This window comes from Myxine glutinosa, chromosome 1 (genome assembly GCF_964187855.1).
Source record: "Myxine glutinosa chromosome 1, kmMyxGlut1.1, whole genome shotgun sequence".
Taxonomy (NCBI): Eukaryota; Metazoa; Chordata; class Myxini; order Myxiniformes; family Myxinidae; genus Myxine; species Myxine glutinosa.
The window spans coordinates 29,803,977-29,821,203 of NC_136261.1; the positions used below are offsets into that span (position 1 = coordinate 29,803,977).

The 17,227-nt window shown below is 43.7% G+C and overlaps 1 protein-coding gene across 2 annotated transcripts in view; it reads left to right on the forward strand.

The window, feature by feature from the left end:
- WDR24 (WD repeat domain 24) overlaps window positions 1-17,227 on the forward strand; it is a 79,254-nt gene that overhangs the window by 15,719 nt on the left and 46,308 nt on the right. For both annotated transcript variants that reach the window (XM_068109060.2, XM_068109055.2), the window contains exons 5-8: window positions 131-308; window positions 8,630-8,957; window positions 13,549-13,871; window positions 16,393-16,539. In XM_068109060.2, the coding sequence (XP_067965161.1) occupies window positions 131-308; window positions 8,630-8,957; window positions 13,549-13,871; window positions 16,393-16,539 (976 nt within the window). The remainder of the gene's footprint in view (window positions 1-130; window positions 309-8,629; window positions 8,958-13,548; window positions 13,872-16,392; window positions 16,540-17,227) is intronic.

The following is a 17,227-nucleotide window of genomic DNA, read 5'->3' on the forward strand; positions in this document are numbered from 1 at the left end:
GTGGGACTTCAGTCTACTTAAGAAATGCTCGTCAGTACAGGAAGCTTGATTAAGTAGTAGAAGTCGAGCAGGGAATTTGATGTGTTGCCTGTGCTTGGTGGCTGAGTGAGAAACTGGTGCAATGGTGCAGGACAGTCTGAAAGTGTACGGGATGTGCAGTTCAGCCCACGGGACTACTTCGCCTTCGCGGCGTCCTTTGAGAATGGGAACGTGCAGTTATGGGACCTCCGCAGGTCCGATCGCTGCGAACGAATGTTTACCGCTCACAACGGGCCTGTCTTCTCCTGTGATTGGCACCCAGAGGACAGGTACAGGTTCGATGTTCTCTTCTGCTGGCCGTTTTACCTATTAGATGCGTGTTTGAGTTTGGATTTGTAATTGTGCGCAGTTATTTATCACATGACATTCAGGCTCGCAGACCTGCCCATGCCCTTTTTCTCAACACTGTGCAGGGTGAGCTGTTCTATGAACTCTGTAGTTTATTAAGTTATCAATGTTGGAGAAGTCGCAGCTTAATAGCACTCGACTTGAACGCATCTAACTGCATTGGTGATATTTCTTTATTTATTTTACCTTAAACCTGGTTTGTATTTTTGTTTGTATGAGTCAAATTTTCTTGTTTAATCGATGTCACCAATATTTCATGTCGAAGACGAAGAAAAAGACCACTCCTTTTGCATCTTTAGATGCATAGGGCTGCCGAAGCAGTTTCCTAGACTAATGGGCAAAATCCTGGACGGGTCGCCACTCCGACGCCGGATCCTCAAATGGCTCATTCTTCCCAGTAAGCTGGTACTCATTTTGCCAACCTCAGAAGGATGACAAGCTGAGTCAACCCACCTGGTGTTAATTCATCGGCATGACAGAGGCATGAACTCAGGACCCTAAAATCTTAAACCAGCCACCTTAACAATTAAGCCGACACCCGGCTTAATACAGTGCCTTCAGAAAGTATTCACACCCCTTGCCTTTTTCACATTTTGTTGTTACAGCCTGAGTTTAAAATGCATTAAATTGAGAATTTGTTTTGGTCACTGATCTACAGTGATCTCGGCTTTATGAGAGAGTGGCCAGATGGAAGCCACTCTTGAGAAAAAGGCACGTGACAGTACGCCTGGAGTTTGCAAAAGGCAGGTGAAAGACTGAGAGAATGAGGCAAAAGATTCTGTGGTCTTTTGAGACAAAAATGAACTCTTTGGCCTGAATGCAAAGCACTATGTCTGGCAGAAACCGAGCATAGCTCATCACTCATCTAACACCATCCTTACTGTGAAGCAAGGTGGTGGTAGCATCATGCTATGGGGATGCTTTTCAGCTGCAGGGACTGGGGGATTTGTAATGATGGAGGGAACATGAATCGTACTAAAATACGCAATTTGGCATCTGTCTGTCTGATGATTTTTTTGACTGCAATACATTCCATCGTTGCTTATCCAATCTCAACCAAACCTGACAGGTTGACTAAGGGTTACACAATGAAGGTTGTAGCACATTCATTTGCCCCCCTCCCCAAAGGGGTTTTCTCCCCAGAGTGGGTTTTCCCCGCCATTACCTTCAATGGGGTTGCGTGTTGAGGTGTACATTAATTTAATGTTAAGTTAGCTTTATCGTGCCGTTTTTCCAAGGCCGTTTCCAATAACAAAACAAATGATAAACAGCATAATATTAATGTTATTACAAAACAATATTAATACCAATAAATATGCCACCTCCCCAAGAGATTTTTCCTCCTTGAACAAATGTCGAGTCAATGTTTATAAATAGCTTATCATGGCGTTTTCATGGGAGCAAAGGTCCAACGGACTCTACCAGAAGTAAAAATATTATAAACCACAAACACGTGTGATTAGTTTTTTTTTAAACAGTCGCTAATGCTGTTTATAACACGAAACAAAGAAATTTGGAGGAATCCCGACATCTGTGAGGTGAGTTTTACTTACAGAACTGAGCGAAGATCTACTGTACTCTATTAACAAAACTCCACAAGGGTTGGGTTCATATCATGACCCTTCCTGCTGCTAACGTGGCGTTTTTCGTAGCGAACTTTTGAAACTCGCTCCTGCTGTTTAACATGAAACTGAAAGGGAGGAAGCCCAGGTTGTGCTCATTTGCCAAGCAGTTAGCTAGCACTTGCCAAGCCAGCTGTTCCTTAACGGTTTTGAATGGAGTGCTTGCTCGAATGCTTTAACTCTCCACAAGAAACTTGGTAAATGAGCACACACCCAATGTTCTTGAGAACCGACCATAGATCGGCTGTAATCTGTATACCCCAAAGAGGAATGACCCTTCCTGCTGCTCCCTTAGTGAGCGAGTGTACTTGTCGAGCCAAATACAGGCAAATCCTTGAGGAGAACCTGCTTCAGAGTGCAAAAGACCTTAGACTGGGTCAAGATTTATGTTCCAACAAGACAATGACCCCAAGCATACAGCCAAAGCAACACTGCAATGGCTTCAGAACAAGAACGCGAAGGTCCTTGAGTGGCCCAGCCAAAGGCCAGACTTGAATCCCATTGAGAATCTGTGGAAAGACTTTAAGATTGCTGTTCACTGACGCTCCCCATCCAACTTGACAGAGCTTGAGCAAATCTGCAAAGAAGAATGGGAGAAACTCCCCAAATCCAGATATGCAAATCTGATACAGACATACCCAATAAGACTCTGAGGTGTAATCACTGCCAAAGGTGCTTCGATGAAGTATTGAATCAGGGGATTGAATACTTATGTAAATTAGATATTTCTCTATTTAATTTTTAATTATTTTGTAAGAAATTCAAAAAAATGAATTGGACTTTGACAGTATGGGGTATTATTTGTAGATCAGCAACAGAAAATCAAAAATTTAATTGGTTCACGAGTTATCAAGTGACCACGATTTTCGTCATGTGTGTGCGTCTGTCTGTGTGTGTGTCTGTCTGTCCGCAGCATAACTACCCGATGATATCATCCGATCTTGATGAAACTTGGGTGGGAGGTTGATATCATGATCTACAGACTTGGCATTTAATATGGAATATATATTTTTTCTTGACTTGGGTTTACTTTCTTAACTCAGTATATCAATCTGGTGAGTCTCTTTTACACTTTGGTGATTTAGTTGTTAAAAGAACCATGTCACTGATTGTCTGTCACAGCAAGAAGTCAACAACAGGATTATATCACAGGTGGCGTGGCAAAATGTACGGACAGGTGCATTTGATGATTGGCTTCACAGTCGGGTATACAAGGGTTGTTGCATTCTGTATTCGTGGAAAACAACTGCTGCACGTCTCCAAAAGTTATTGCCGCTTCCTCTGGAGATGGTCCGTCAACTCGACAATGCTGTTTGTCATGGAGTGGTGGCTTTACGAAATTATGGCATGAAACAGCGTGCTATTGCTCGGCAGTATGGCATCACTCAAGGTCAGGTGTCAAAGATCCTGAAACGAAATGCTCAGAGGGGTGTCCCTACTCCAATACCGAGGCCAAGAAGTCCCCGCAGAACCACAAGGAGGGATGATCGCCAGCTGCACCGGTTAGTGCACGATGGCTGTACCAAGTCAGCTAATCGGCTTAGGGCTGAGTGGCAGCAACTGACAAATGTGCCTGTATCCAGAAGGCTAGTCAACCAACGACTGGTTCAAGCAGGCTATCATGCCAGGTGTCCCCTGAGAAAGCCATGCCTGACCAGACAACACCACCAGCACCGATTGCAGTGGGCCAGAGAGCACCGTCAATGGCAGCCAGGACACTGGAATCACGTGATCTTCAGTGACGAGTCTAGATTTCTGGTCTATCATCAAGATGGCCGCGTCCGAGTGCACAGACAAGTGCATGAAGCCTACAACAAAAATTGTATAGTGCCAAGAGTCCAAGCTGGAGGTGGTGGGGTGACCGTTTGGGCTGCTTTTCATGCAGGGGGCAAAACTGACCTGGTTGTTCTGAATGGAAACCTGAACCAGTTCAAGTACAGGGCTATTCTGGAAGAAACATTGCTTCCATTTGCTCGTGCAGCCTTTCGAGGAAACTTTGTCTTCCAAGATGACAATGCACGGCCTCATCGTGCTCGCATGATCCAACACTTTCTTGCTGACCGTGGTGTAGAGCATATGGAGTGGCCTGCCATGTCCCCGGATATGAATCCGATAGAGAACTTGTGGGCAGAATTAACGCGTCAAATCGACCACTTGGACCAGCAGCTGACCTCTGTGCGTGAATTGCAGCAGGCTATTGTCACTGCATGGCAAGCGATTCCTGTCCAAACCTTGGCAAATCTTGTGAACAGCATGCCTCAACGTGTACGTGCTCTCCTGAATGCTCGTGGGGGTTACACGAAGTACTGAACTGTAATTTTACTGTCCGTAATCCCAGTTGTAATTTAACTTTTGTTTTTGTTAAAAAAAAAATTGGATAATGTGCAAAATAAAGAGATACTTCTGGAAAACGTACAGAAGTTTAACACAGTACTGTCCGTGAATTGAGTTCTTTATCAGTTCACATCACTTTCAAGGATCAATTTATTTGTTTCGAAATGTCAAATGTGGTTTTTGTTTCTTTTAAAGGTCACATTAACAAAATCTAGAATAATTTCAACATCATTCCAATGAACTTTTGGTTCTCAGTCATCTTGAAAAGTAAATTCACCCCCACAAAAAAATATTCCATATTAAATGCCAAGTCTGTAGTTGTGTCCTGACGAGAGTGGGCATATTGTGCCCATTGTGGGCGGAGCCACGCCCGAAAAAGGTGTCTTTTTAGGGGGTAATCGAGTTCAAGCTGCATCTTCTCCGAGGGAGTTGGTGGAATCTAACAGAGGTTTCGATATTTGGTTCGGCCAATGTCATGTGTCTCGAACCACGGAGCTCGATTTTTCATTTTCGCCCCAAGGTCAAGGTCACAAGGTCACAAAATTTAGAAAAGTCGATTTTTGATGGTTTTATTACATTGTTCACTTCCTGATAGGGTGAAATGTCGTACATGTTTTTATATTGTCACATACATCATGAAATACAAGTTTTCCAACAATTTCAAGAATCTTCGACCTTTGACCTTTGAAGGTCACAAAGGTCAAATTTTCAAAGTTGTCGGAATCGAACTGAATTTTCGGTATTGTGTAGCTAACTAACCTCATAACTGATTATGCATTATTTTCTATCTCATTTCAAGGTCAGTAACCTTCGTTTTGACATTTCCGGGCCTGGCCTGTCCGGGCCTGTTTCGGTTGCAGTCCGTCCTTTGTCATTGAATACCGCTCGCTCGTGAACCATCGTCGTCTCCTGACTTGTCTATTTTAAAGTCAGACTTTAATACAACAAACTTTCTGAAGGCACTGTATGCCATGTGGGTTGTCAATGTCATAAACCCTCACTGCTTCCTTTCTTTCTACCATTTCCTGCAAAAATGATGCCTTTGTTAATCTAGCGGCCTATTAAGTTTAATGTATTTGGTGAGAAAGTACAATCAAAAATGCTAATAAACGTATTCATAATTGTAATTAAAAAGAACACGTGGTCCCTCATTTTTAGGTCGGTGAAAAATTTAAACAAATGCCGATTTATTTTGCCTGTTGTTTAATTCCCTTTGCAGACCTATTATAATGTGCTTGAGGACCGCGGGATCTATACCTAGTGTTGGCCTAATGGTTAGGGCGGCGGGCTTGGGATCCTACCCAGCCTGTTCAGCTGTTGAATTAATGCCAGGTGGGGTTGACTCAGCCTGCCATCCTTCCGAGGTGGGCGAAATGAGTACAAGGGTACTGGGTCCTCTCTCAAAGAGGTTGGTGGCAGGATTTGCACTCCGGCCGCTGTAAAACACCTTATTCCGTAGCACACACGGTGGTGTGTGTCGGGATGGTGCTGAGGAGTCGTCCAAGGACGAAGTAACGTGCTGATCCAGCGTACGCTCCCATAATATATATGAATTTATTATATACTAGGGCATGCCCGTACTATATCTATATCTAAAATTATATCCCCCCCTCTATTTTCATGAAATGGTTTGGTCCATGAAATGTTTTGGTCCATTCGCAACGCCAAAGCGAACGGCGAACGCTTTACATGAAATGGTTTGGTGCATGAAATGTTTTGGTCCATTCGCAACGCCAAAGCGAACGGCGAACGGCTTGCGAGTACAGTGACAATCCCCCCGGGGTTTTTATTAGTTTTAAAACATAGTTTAACGCCAACATAGCGCCAACATAGTTTGCAAACGTGAAATAAATGAATACGCTCTCAAATGTGCCATCCGAGGCAGAGTGTGTCCGCCACGTTCGGCACACGCGATAGCTCGCTGCTCTCTGATTGGTTGAATCGTTTTTTGGACATAGCTCGGTAAGTAATTGTCCGATTAATATGAAACCTTGAAAAGGCACATCCTCGGGTCCCCAGCAATATACCTGGCAAGTTAAAAGTATATCGGACCCGTGGTTGTCGAGAAACAGCGGTCACAGACAAACGTACAAACAAACACACAGAGATTACTGGAATTATAGATAGATACACTACATGACCAAAAGTATGCGGACACTCCTAATTAGTGGATTGGCTGTTTCAGCCACACCTATTGCTGACAGATATATATATATATATATATATATATATATATATATATATATATATATATATATATATATATATATATATATATATATATATATATATATATATATATACAGTATATATATATATATATACATATATATATATACAAATATATATATATATTGTATATACAGTGTGTATCAAAAAAAAGGTAATCCGAATTCAAGGGGTTAATATGCAAAGGTTATTTAGTTTGACAATTTACATGTGGTTTACCAATTATGAGGAGATCCTCAGCTTGCCATTGATGCCTTACATGCATCATTGCTGTCATACATGACTGAGTACATGTTCATTGAAAATGACAAGTTCAAATCGCATTTTCACAAGTTTGGCTAATTTAAAAAGAACATGCAAGAACAAAGGTGCAAGACAGTTTTAAATGGACACATTACTTGTCGACTGCCAAGTTGATTATGTAAAATTGTTAAGCTGGTCTGGTAATCGTCGGTTGCGTCATCCTTTGTTTAAGATGGGTATTTAAGATGGGCCTACAGTGTATGGGTTTAGACTTTAGAGACAGTCTGAGTCATTGAAAAGATAGTTCAACTTACCACTGAACAGCGGCCCTTCGTGGTTACAACCTTTCACCAAACTGGAAGTTTGCAGCGAACTCGTGATGCGTTCAGGGAACGTTTCCCAGAACGGGAGCCTCCAGCAGCCAAAACCATCTGAGCGAATGTTAGAAAATACCAAGAGCATGGCACTAGCCTCAACCGCAACAAGGAGAATTCTGGTCGGAGGCGCACTGGGTAATCGGAAATGAACATTGCAGCAGTAAGGCAGCAAGTTTTGGAGCAAACTAGGGATACCAGCGCAAGACGAAATGGGACGGGATTGCCTTCGGCAACATTCAACCGAATCACAAGACTGGACCTCCACCAATATCCATATTGGATTCACATCCGGCATCAACTTACGCCAGGTGATTTTGCCAGGAGGCTGGTGCTTGCCGGATGGTTGATAGCACGTTGCGAAGCAGATGTCAATTTCCTGCGGTATCTCGTTATCAGCGACGAAGCTGCTTTCGCCATGGACGGCAAGGTCAATACCCATAATGTTCTTGAATATGCACCGACAGGACAACCCCCGGAATTTAATTTTGACACCAACATGAATCGACAAAAGTGGACCGTTTGGTTGGGCCTTTGTGGAAGTAGTCGGGTGATCGGACCATTTTTCTTTCAAAGGAATTCGCCGCCATTGGACCCTGGAGCAGTGGAAACACGTTCTCTGGAGTGATGAATCGCACTTCACCATCTGGCAGTCTGACGGATGAATCTGGGTTTGGCTGATGCCAGGAGAACGCCACCTGCCCAAATGCATAGTGCCAACTGTAAAGTTTGGTGGAGCAGGAATAATGGTCTGGTGCTGTTTTTCATGGTTTAGGGTACGCCACTTAGTTCCAGTGAAGGGAAATCTTTACGCTACAGCATACAATGAATGTGTGCTTCCAACTTTGTGGCAACAGTTTGGGGAAGGCCCTTTCCTGTTTGAGCATGACAATGCCCCCGTGCACAAAGCGAGGTCCATACAGAAATGGTTTGTCGTGATCGGTGTGGAAGAACTTGACTGGCCTGCACAGAGCCCTGACCTCAACCACATCGAACACCTTTGGGGATGAATTGGAACGCCGACTGCGAGCCAGGCCTAATCTCCCAACATCAGTGCCCGACCTCACTAATGCTCTTGTGGCTGGATGGAAGCAAATCCCCTCAGCAATGCTCCAACATGTAGTGGAAAGCCTTCCCAGAAGAGTGGAGGCAAAGCAAAATAGCAGCAAAGGGGGGATTGGTCCAATAATATGGACGAACTCCATATTAATGCCCATGATTTTGGAATGAGATATTTGGGTGTCCACATACTTGTGGTCATTAGTGTATATACTGCTTGAGTCCACAGACCCTTAGTTGGAAAACATTGCTCTAATCATCCAGTTTGCCATAGTTTTACTTTTCATTGTGATCACTGGACATCACATGGTTCCAGTCTCCCCACATGAGTCGTTCAGTGACCGTTATATAGCATTAAGATTGTCATTTTGGTGTGTGCAGGGGTTGGCTCGCAACGGGTGGTCGAGACAAGATGGTGAAGGTTTGGGACATGGCGAGTGCACGTCCACGCGAACTTTTCTGCGTGCAGACTATCGCATCTGTCGCACGAGTCAAATGGCGTCCTGAGCGACGCTACCACTTAGCCACGTGCTCCATGATGGTAGACCACACTATTAACGTGTGGGACGTTCGCCGGCCATTCATACCATTTGCTGCTTTTGAGGAGCATCGGGATGTAACGACTGGTATTGCGTGGCGACTGCCCCATGACCCGCACTTATTGATTTCTTGTGCCAAAGACTGCACTGTATTTCAGCACATTTTCAAGGTACGTGCGATATGCGTCAGTTGTGGTCAAAGCTACTGGTATTCAAAAAATATTGTGTGCATGCTAGACTACCCTTGTGTTCTTAGGAGGAACCAAGTAATGCTCTGGAAAAGTTAATAGAAAGGTGTGCCAATTTGATTCATACAGCTGCATGAAGAAGTAAATGTATTTTCAATCCAGTTCCAGTCACTTGGTTTCAAAGGGACCAGTTGATTCATGCAGCTGCAAGGGGCCTTTTCTATGCCTCTGGCGTTTTTCCCAAAAAAATTTCTACATCCAACTTTTTGGGGTTCGCCCCTATGAGCCAAGCAAAAACTATGGCACTTTGGTGGAATTTGTTTTGAAAGCCACTCATTAGATGTATTGGCCGATGTATATTCCAAGTTTCAGCTAGTTTCAATGTATAGCCTTTGTGATGTGAGCACCACACAACCTTGTGATGTGAGCACCAACACAACACAACCTTGCTTCTGAACTGCTGCCTGCCTGTCAGAGCTAGTTCCATGTTGATCGGTTTGGGACGTTCTGGTCATTAAGCGCTGCCCGGGCTGACCTGCTTGACCTACTACACTGGCCTGCTATAGCACACACACACACACACACACACACACACACACACACACACACACACACACACACACACACACACACACACACACACCACACACGCACCACACACGCACCACACACGCACCACACACACGCACCACACACACGCACCACACACACGCACCACACCCACGCACCACACCCACACACCACACACCACACACACACACACTTTCTCCAGTCGCTCCCCCCTTTTCTCAAATCTTCACCACCAACACCCAACTCCTCTCCCACACCCGGCTCACTCTGCCCTCACAACTGACCCATCCATCCCTACCTCCCTCCTCCCTGCTTCCAATGCACTGCCTTCGCCTCGCTCTCCATTCTCTCCCTTCTCCCCCTCCCCCTCCTCATCCTCCACTTCCCCCTCCCCATTCCCCCACCCTTTTCCTTTTTCCCCCCTTCCTCTCTGTTCTCATGAAAAGCCAATACTTCTCAAAAGAAACTTTCCATTATGGATAATTTGTAACTGCAATGAGTTTTGGCTGTGCATCTTTTGGCTCAGTCCTTTGCAATTTCACAGTTCTTTAGTACTGTACTAGTGCCAGCAATAATGCTCGTACCTGTGCGCCGTACTGAGATGGTGATAAATGTGGCCTACACAGGTGAACATGCTTCACAGTATGAGCTGTCCAATTCATGTTCAGCAGTGCAGTGCATTCGGTTTAAATATGTGGTGGAGAAAGAACAACTCAGAAAAAGGTAACTTTACAATCTCACCACGAGAGGGTCATGCCATCAACCACGCGTCACCCCCAGAATTACAATATTCAGTATATGGTGTGATTTTTGGTACCTTTTTACATGGATACTGGGAAGTGATGGTAATGTGGTGTCGGGGTTCGTTGTCCGCTGTTCAATAAGAACGTAGGACAAACGCCTTGAGAATATGAGCCGCTTTTATTACTGAGCTGTGACAACACGTGCGGGAGATAGGAGAGCACGAAACTGGCCGTCCTTTCTCGAAATATATTTCCCAGGGAGCTTCATTCATAAGCAGGCAAGAACAATATTGTAAGTATTTTTCCTCCCAGAGTATGCCACGCAACCATAGTGCCACGCATACAATCTTGAAGGTCAGATTCCAACATGGAATGGCCTGTTCTCCTGAAAAACCCACAATAAAACAACAACAACAACAGGAATTTTAAGGCCATTTTCCTTGCAAGAGCAGGGGTTAGCCTTGCGGTCCCCATGACAATGTTCTCCATTTTGCCCTATTTTCTGCATCTCCCCTTGTTAAACCCCTTGTTAAACCCCTTGCCCGCATTTCTTCTTCGACCATCTTTAGCCAAGTCTTTCTCGGTCTTCCCCGTCCTCTACTTCCTTCTACATTCATTTCCATCACTCTTCTCAACCAGTCACTTTCATCCTTCCTCAACACGTGACCAAACCATCTCAACCTGTTCCTCTTCACAGCATCAATCACAGGCTCTATTCCCATCATCTTTCACAATTCATCATTTGTCTTCCTCTCTCTCAACGATACTCCACACATCCGCCGAACCATTCGCATTTCCACCCTTTCCAGCCTTCGTTGCTGCTCTACGTTCATTACCCATGTCTCGCTCCCATAAATCATAACACTTCTCACACATGCAGCATACACCTTTCCCTTCAGCTTCAACGACACTCCCCTCCTCGTCAGCACGCCACTCAGTTCCCAAAACCTCTTCCATGCACATCTCACTCTGGCAACCGTTGCCGAGTCTGATCCACCTTCTCCATTCAGCATGTCTCCTAGGTAACAAAATGTTTTCACACCTTCCAGCTTCACGCCGTCTCCAAGATCCAACTCAACATTTCCTCCATCTGCAGCTCCCTCTGTGCACACCTTACACTTGAATGTAGCTGCCACACTGGTTAATGACCCTCTCAAACCACTACATTTTTGATGAACCCACTCAGCGCACATTGCACATTGAATGGAATTCACTCCGACACCCTTCCTGCACACAGCACACGGCAACTTCCCAGTTCTTTCCACCTCACCACATGCTTTACCACTTGCCATCACCTTCGTTTTTCCGATATTCAGCTTCAGACCTTTTGTCTCCATACATTCCTTCCACTTGTTCATCTTCTCCTTCAGTCCATCCATACTTTCTGCAATCAATACCAGATCATCTGCATACAACAACTACCACGGTAAACCCTCATTTACGTTCCGAGCCAGCACCTCCATCACAGCTAAAAATAGTAGTGGACTTAGTACTGACCCCTGATGCACTCCCACCTTCACCTCAAACTCACCACTGTTCCCGTCCTTCGTCCTTACAGCTGTGCGCGCTCTTTTGTACATTGCCATCACTATGATCAACCATTCCTCCACTCATAACTTCCTCAATGCCCATGTCACTACTTCACGTGGAACCCTATCGAATGCTTGCACGTGTGTCGTTCCTTTTCCTGGCATAAATCCAAACTGCATTTCGTCAATCTTCACTTTCTTCCTTATCCTCCACTCCAACACCCTTTCCAATACCTTCATTCCATGCTCCAATAACATTATTGTTCGGTACGAGGCACACTCCAGAGGGTCACCTTTCCCCTTGTATAGAGGGACGAGGGTACTCAGTTCCTAAGCCACTGGAATGCGGCCTTCTTTCACCACCAGATTACAGATCTCTGTCATTCTCTTCACACCCCAATTTCCCGTTGCCTTCAACATATCTCCCACAACTCCCGTCGGCCCTCCCGCTTTTCTACTCTTCATTGCTTTTATCGCTTCCTCAACTTCCTTCTCAGTTATCTTCTGTGTCGGTCCTAAAACTGGGTTACTCTCTATGTTGCCATCCCATTCATTCTCTGTATTCAACAGCATTTCCATATATCTTTTCCATCTTCCTTTAATTCCATCTGGGTCCACAACGATTTGCCCCACTTCATCCTTCAAGCAACTCACCCCCATCACATCACACCTCTCTTTCGCTACCTGCTTTGTAATCCTGAATACCGCTCTCTGACCCTCTTCTGAATCTAAGCGTTCTCCGAACATTTTCCTACATGCCTCCTGCGCCTTTGCTACCTCTTTCTTTGCAGCCTTCTTGGCTGCCTTATAACTTTCATGCTCTGCCTTTTCTGCCCCCGTACCTTTCGCCTTCTGCCACTCCTTGAACTTCTTCCGCTTCTCGTCAATCGTCTTTCAAACTTCATCATCCCACCACCATGTTTCCGAGTGCCTCGGTGGTCCTTTTGTCCATCCACATACCTCACCAACGGCTCCGAACAGACTAGCTTTCATTGACATCCAACCACTTTCAAGTGAAAAAACCCACAATGTGTTTTAAAATCTTCAGATAAGCAGAGAGAAACACAGACCAGCTTTGTGGTCAGAACAACAAATGCAAGAAAAAAAAGATCACAGAGCATGAAATATGCATCCTCAGCAGACTAATGAAAAAAAGGTTTGATAAAGCAACCATCAGCTCCTACAGTGGACATGAAACGACTGTTGTAATTCCTCCCGTAATGTTCAGTAAATCACCAAGTGATCAAAATTATTTGCTCTCGATAAGAATATGTGTGTGTACACTTTTTCTGGGTAAAACAAGAGACTGAACGGCAGAAGGACTGTCATCACGGTCGAAATTCGTGTTGTGTTGTGGATGATTGCGGTAATCCCCACCCTGATTATAATCGGGCAACGAGAGACAAAAACAGGGAATGCCGGGAGGGATAATTGAAGTGCAGACAGACAAAACAAAACAGGAGGGCAGACAAAAACAGATGAGAGATTGTGCATTTGTTTTTTGAAAATTGCTTTCTTTGTCTTTCGGGACACGAGCCCAATGCCAACAAATAGCCACTCGCCTCAGAAACCGTCCAGGCAATGATTATAGCAATCTGTAAATGTTCAACTACATCCAGGCAAGCTAAACCATAAGCTAAAAGCCAGCAAAGTCACCGTGCTGTTTTTAAGTGGAGTGGTGGGGGGTGAGAAAATTCAGGCTTTATGGCACGCTCTCCTCGTCGCCCACAGGATGCCAAGCGCCCGGCCGACCGTGCCAACCCGGAGGCACTCAGCATCGGGCCTCGTGGCGACGTGGCCTTCGCTGCAAAAGAGGGCCTATCCGCCAATGACTCGGCCCGTCGTGCTCTACCTGGGGATCGTCGAAATCCGTTCTTCTTCATCCGTAAGGCACCCGAGCCATATGATGCCAGTCTGACGCAGCAGCATGCTGGCAGTGTGTGCAGTGTGCTGAATGTGTTCCAGCGCTGTGACGCCAAAGAGAAGCTTAACCCCTTGGAGAACGAATCGGAGAGTTTTGTGGAGTTGGCACAGAGATACTGCCTGGCAGGGAGGTAAAAGTTTTTATTTGTTTGTTTTCTTGTTTTTTTTTTTGTAGTTTTTATCCTTGAGATGAGCAAGAGAGGTCAACGGTGTCGTGCTTGCCTCTGAATTGCCATTATTTGTAACGTAACAGTAGCCATCTGAAAACTACTGCGCTGGTGCTTTGCACACGGGGATGTTGTGTCATAGAGTTGATATTTAAACTGAATAGTCCATTCTGATTGTACAAATGTGTAGATGCAAAAGTTTCCATCATTCTTTTTTTTCTTTCTTTATTTAAAATTTGGACCAGTGGAGTAGGGCAAAATGGAGAAGATTGTCATGGGGACCGCAAGGCTAACCCCCGCTCTAGCGGGGAAAATGGCCTTAAAATGCATGTTGTATTTAAAATTTGGACCAGTACTGCCAACTTTCCACTTTTGGGTTCTTGGTCTCTAGATATGGGAAGAAGAGGGGGAGGGTGGCAGTCAAAAATTTTTCCTCTTTTACATGGCTATTTTTCAGTTTGCAGCAAAAAAATTTAAGTGGTGCAGCCGCTTCAATATTTGGCTTTGTCCTTCCATCCACCCATCCATAAAAAATGAAGAAGAAGAACCTTTCCACTCACCATGTTTATTTCTTAAGGGTTCGAAAGGGTAATTGCAAAAGGGTTCTAAAGGGTAATTTTTATGGGTTCTAAAGGGTAATTCTAAAGAGTAATCCTAATGGGTTCTAAAGGGTAATTCTAGAGGGTTCTAAAGGGTAATTCTTATGGGTTCCAAAGGGTAATTCTAATGTATTCTAAAGGATAATTCTAATGTGTTCTAAAGGAAATGATAATGGGTTCTAAAGGGTAATTCTAAAGAGTAATTCCAATGGGTTCGAAAGGGTAATTCTAGAGGGTTCTAAAGTGTAATTTTTATGGGTTCTAAAGAGTAATTCCAATGGGTTCTAAAGGGTAATTCGAGAGGGTTCTAAAGGGTAATTCTAGAGGGTTCTAAAGTGTAATTTTTATGGGTTCTAAAGAGTAATTCCAATGGGTTCTAGAGGGTTATAAAGGGTAATTCTAGAGGGTTCTAAAGTGTAATTTTTATGGGTTCTAAAGAGTAATTCTAATGTGTTCTAAAGGAAATGATAATGGGTTCTAAAGGGTAATTCTAGAGGGTTCTCAAGTGTAATTTTTAATGGGTTCTAAAGGGTAATTCTAATGTGTTCTAAAGGAAATGATAATGGGTTCTAAAGGGTAATTCTAAAGAGTAATTCCAATGGGTTCGAAAGGGTAATTCTAAAGGGTAATTTTTATGGGTTCTGAAGGGTAATTCTAATGTATTTTAAAGGGTCATTATAATGTGTTCTAAAGGAAATTCTAATGGGGTCTAAAGGGTAATTCTAATGGGTTCTAAAGGGTAATTTTATGGGTTCTGAAGGGTAATTCTAATGTATTTTAAAGGGTCATTCTAATGGGTTCTGAAGGGTAATTCTAATGGGGTCTAAAGGGTAATGCTAACGGGTTCTAAAGGGTCATTCTAATGGGTTCTGAAGGGTAATTCTAATGGGTTCTAAAGGGTAATTCTAATGGGTTCTGAAGGGTAATTCTAAAGGGTAATTCTAGTGGGTTCTAAAGGGTAATTCTAATGTATTTTAAAGGGTAATTCTAATGGGTTCTAAAGGGTAATTCTAATGTATTTTAAAGGGTAATTCTAATTTGTTCTAAAGGGTAATTCTAATGGGGTCTAAAGGGTAATTCTAATGGGTTCTAAAGGGTGATTCTAATGTGTTCTAAAGGGTAATTATAATGGGTTCTAAAGGGTAATTCTAAGGTGTTATAATGGGTAATTCTAAGGTGTTATAAAGGGTAATTCTAAGGTGTAATAAAGGGTAATTCTAAGGTGTTATAAAGGGTAATTCTAAGGTGTTATAAAGGGTAATTCTAAGGTGTTATAAAGGGTAATTCTAAGGTGTTATAAAGGGTAATTCTAAGGTGTTATAAAGGGTAATTCTAAGGTGTTATAAAGGGTAATTCTAAGGTGTTATAATGGGTAATTCTAAGGTGTTATAATGGATAATTCTAAGGTGTTATAAAGGGTAATTCTAAGGTGTTATAATGGGTAATTCTAAGGTGTTATAAAGGGTAATTCTAAGGTGTTATAATGGGTAATTCTAAGGTGTTATAATGGGTAATTCTAAGGTGTTATAATGGGTAATTCTAAGGTGTTATAATGGGTAATTCTAAGGTGTTATAATGGGTAATTCTAAGGTGTTATAATGGGTAATTCTAAGGTGTTATAATGGGTAATTCTAAGGTGTTATAAAGGGTAATTCTAAAGAGTAATTCTAATATATCTGGCAGGGTCAGAGGAGGAGAGAGAGCTGTGGAGAGTAGGAGCGGGGCGAGGGAGTAGGAGAGAAGAAGGGGAGATTCAATTTACTTGTACATAGATGGCTCCAAGAACGAATGCTGTGGAATTGAACTGATCCTTTATTTATGTTTTGGTAATTATGCCAAGTAATCAATCCTTGCTTGCTTGCCCTTTCTGGTGTGGATGAGTACAGACCATTTGCAGAGCTCTGCGAGCATAATGCACGCATCGCCATGGAGCTGTGTCGACACCAAGTGGCTCAAACCTGGCTCATTCTGAAGCTTCTTTATGCAGGTGGAGATGCTTCTCCTTCTCCAGCCTTGCTGCCCAACGGTGGCATGTATGTGAACTAGGATCTCTGCCATTTCTAACTTGTAGGTTCACTTCAAGGGCATTCTTTGGATGGTAAATTGAAATGGCACAAACTTTATGGTTATCTTTGAAGATGCTTTGCAGGTCATCTCATCTCGAATCTTGAAGATATGACATTGTAAGCTGGGTCGTGATGTCTGGATGTCTGTCCGGTTGTCCGTCAGTCCATTAACTATTTGCTATTTTTGCTACTCCTCCCTTATCACCTATTTTTGCTACTCCTCCCTCCTCCCTTGTCAATACAAGAGAGAATCCCGCCCAATCGCCTGGGCTTCGATTTTTTTTTGATTTCGGATCATGGGAGGTCCCAGTGGAGGGGGTTACCCCCCAAACTTCGGATCCCTACTTGTCTCTTATTTACCAACCAATTGCTCTGAAACCCGATACAGCCCTTCTACTCGATGGTCCGCAGCCGATCTTCGATTTTTCGATTTTGTATCGGGGTGGGCTCCATTGGAAGGGTCTCCCAGAATCAGCAAAGGTCTGAACCACAACCTCAAGAGATGACTGTGAGACCACTCAGGGATATTTATTTAATACTTGTAAAAAGCCCATCAAAATTGACGGGTTGGTTATTCGATAGTGCAGCCCAGTGAGCATGCCAAAGTCTGAAGCCTCGGCCTAGTGTCAGGTGTGCTTTTATCTTCTTTATTTAT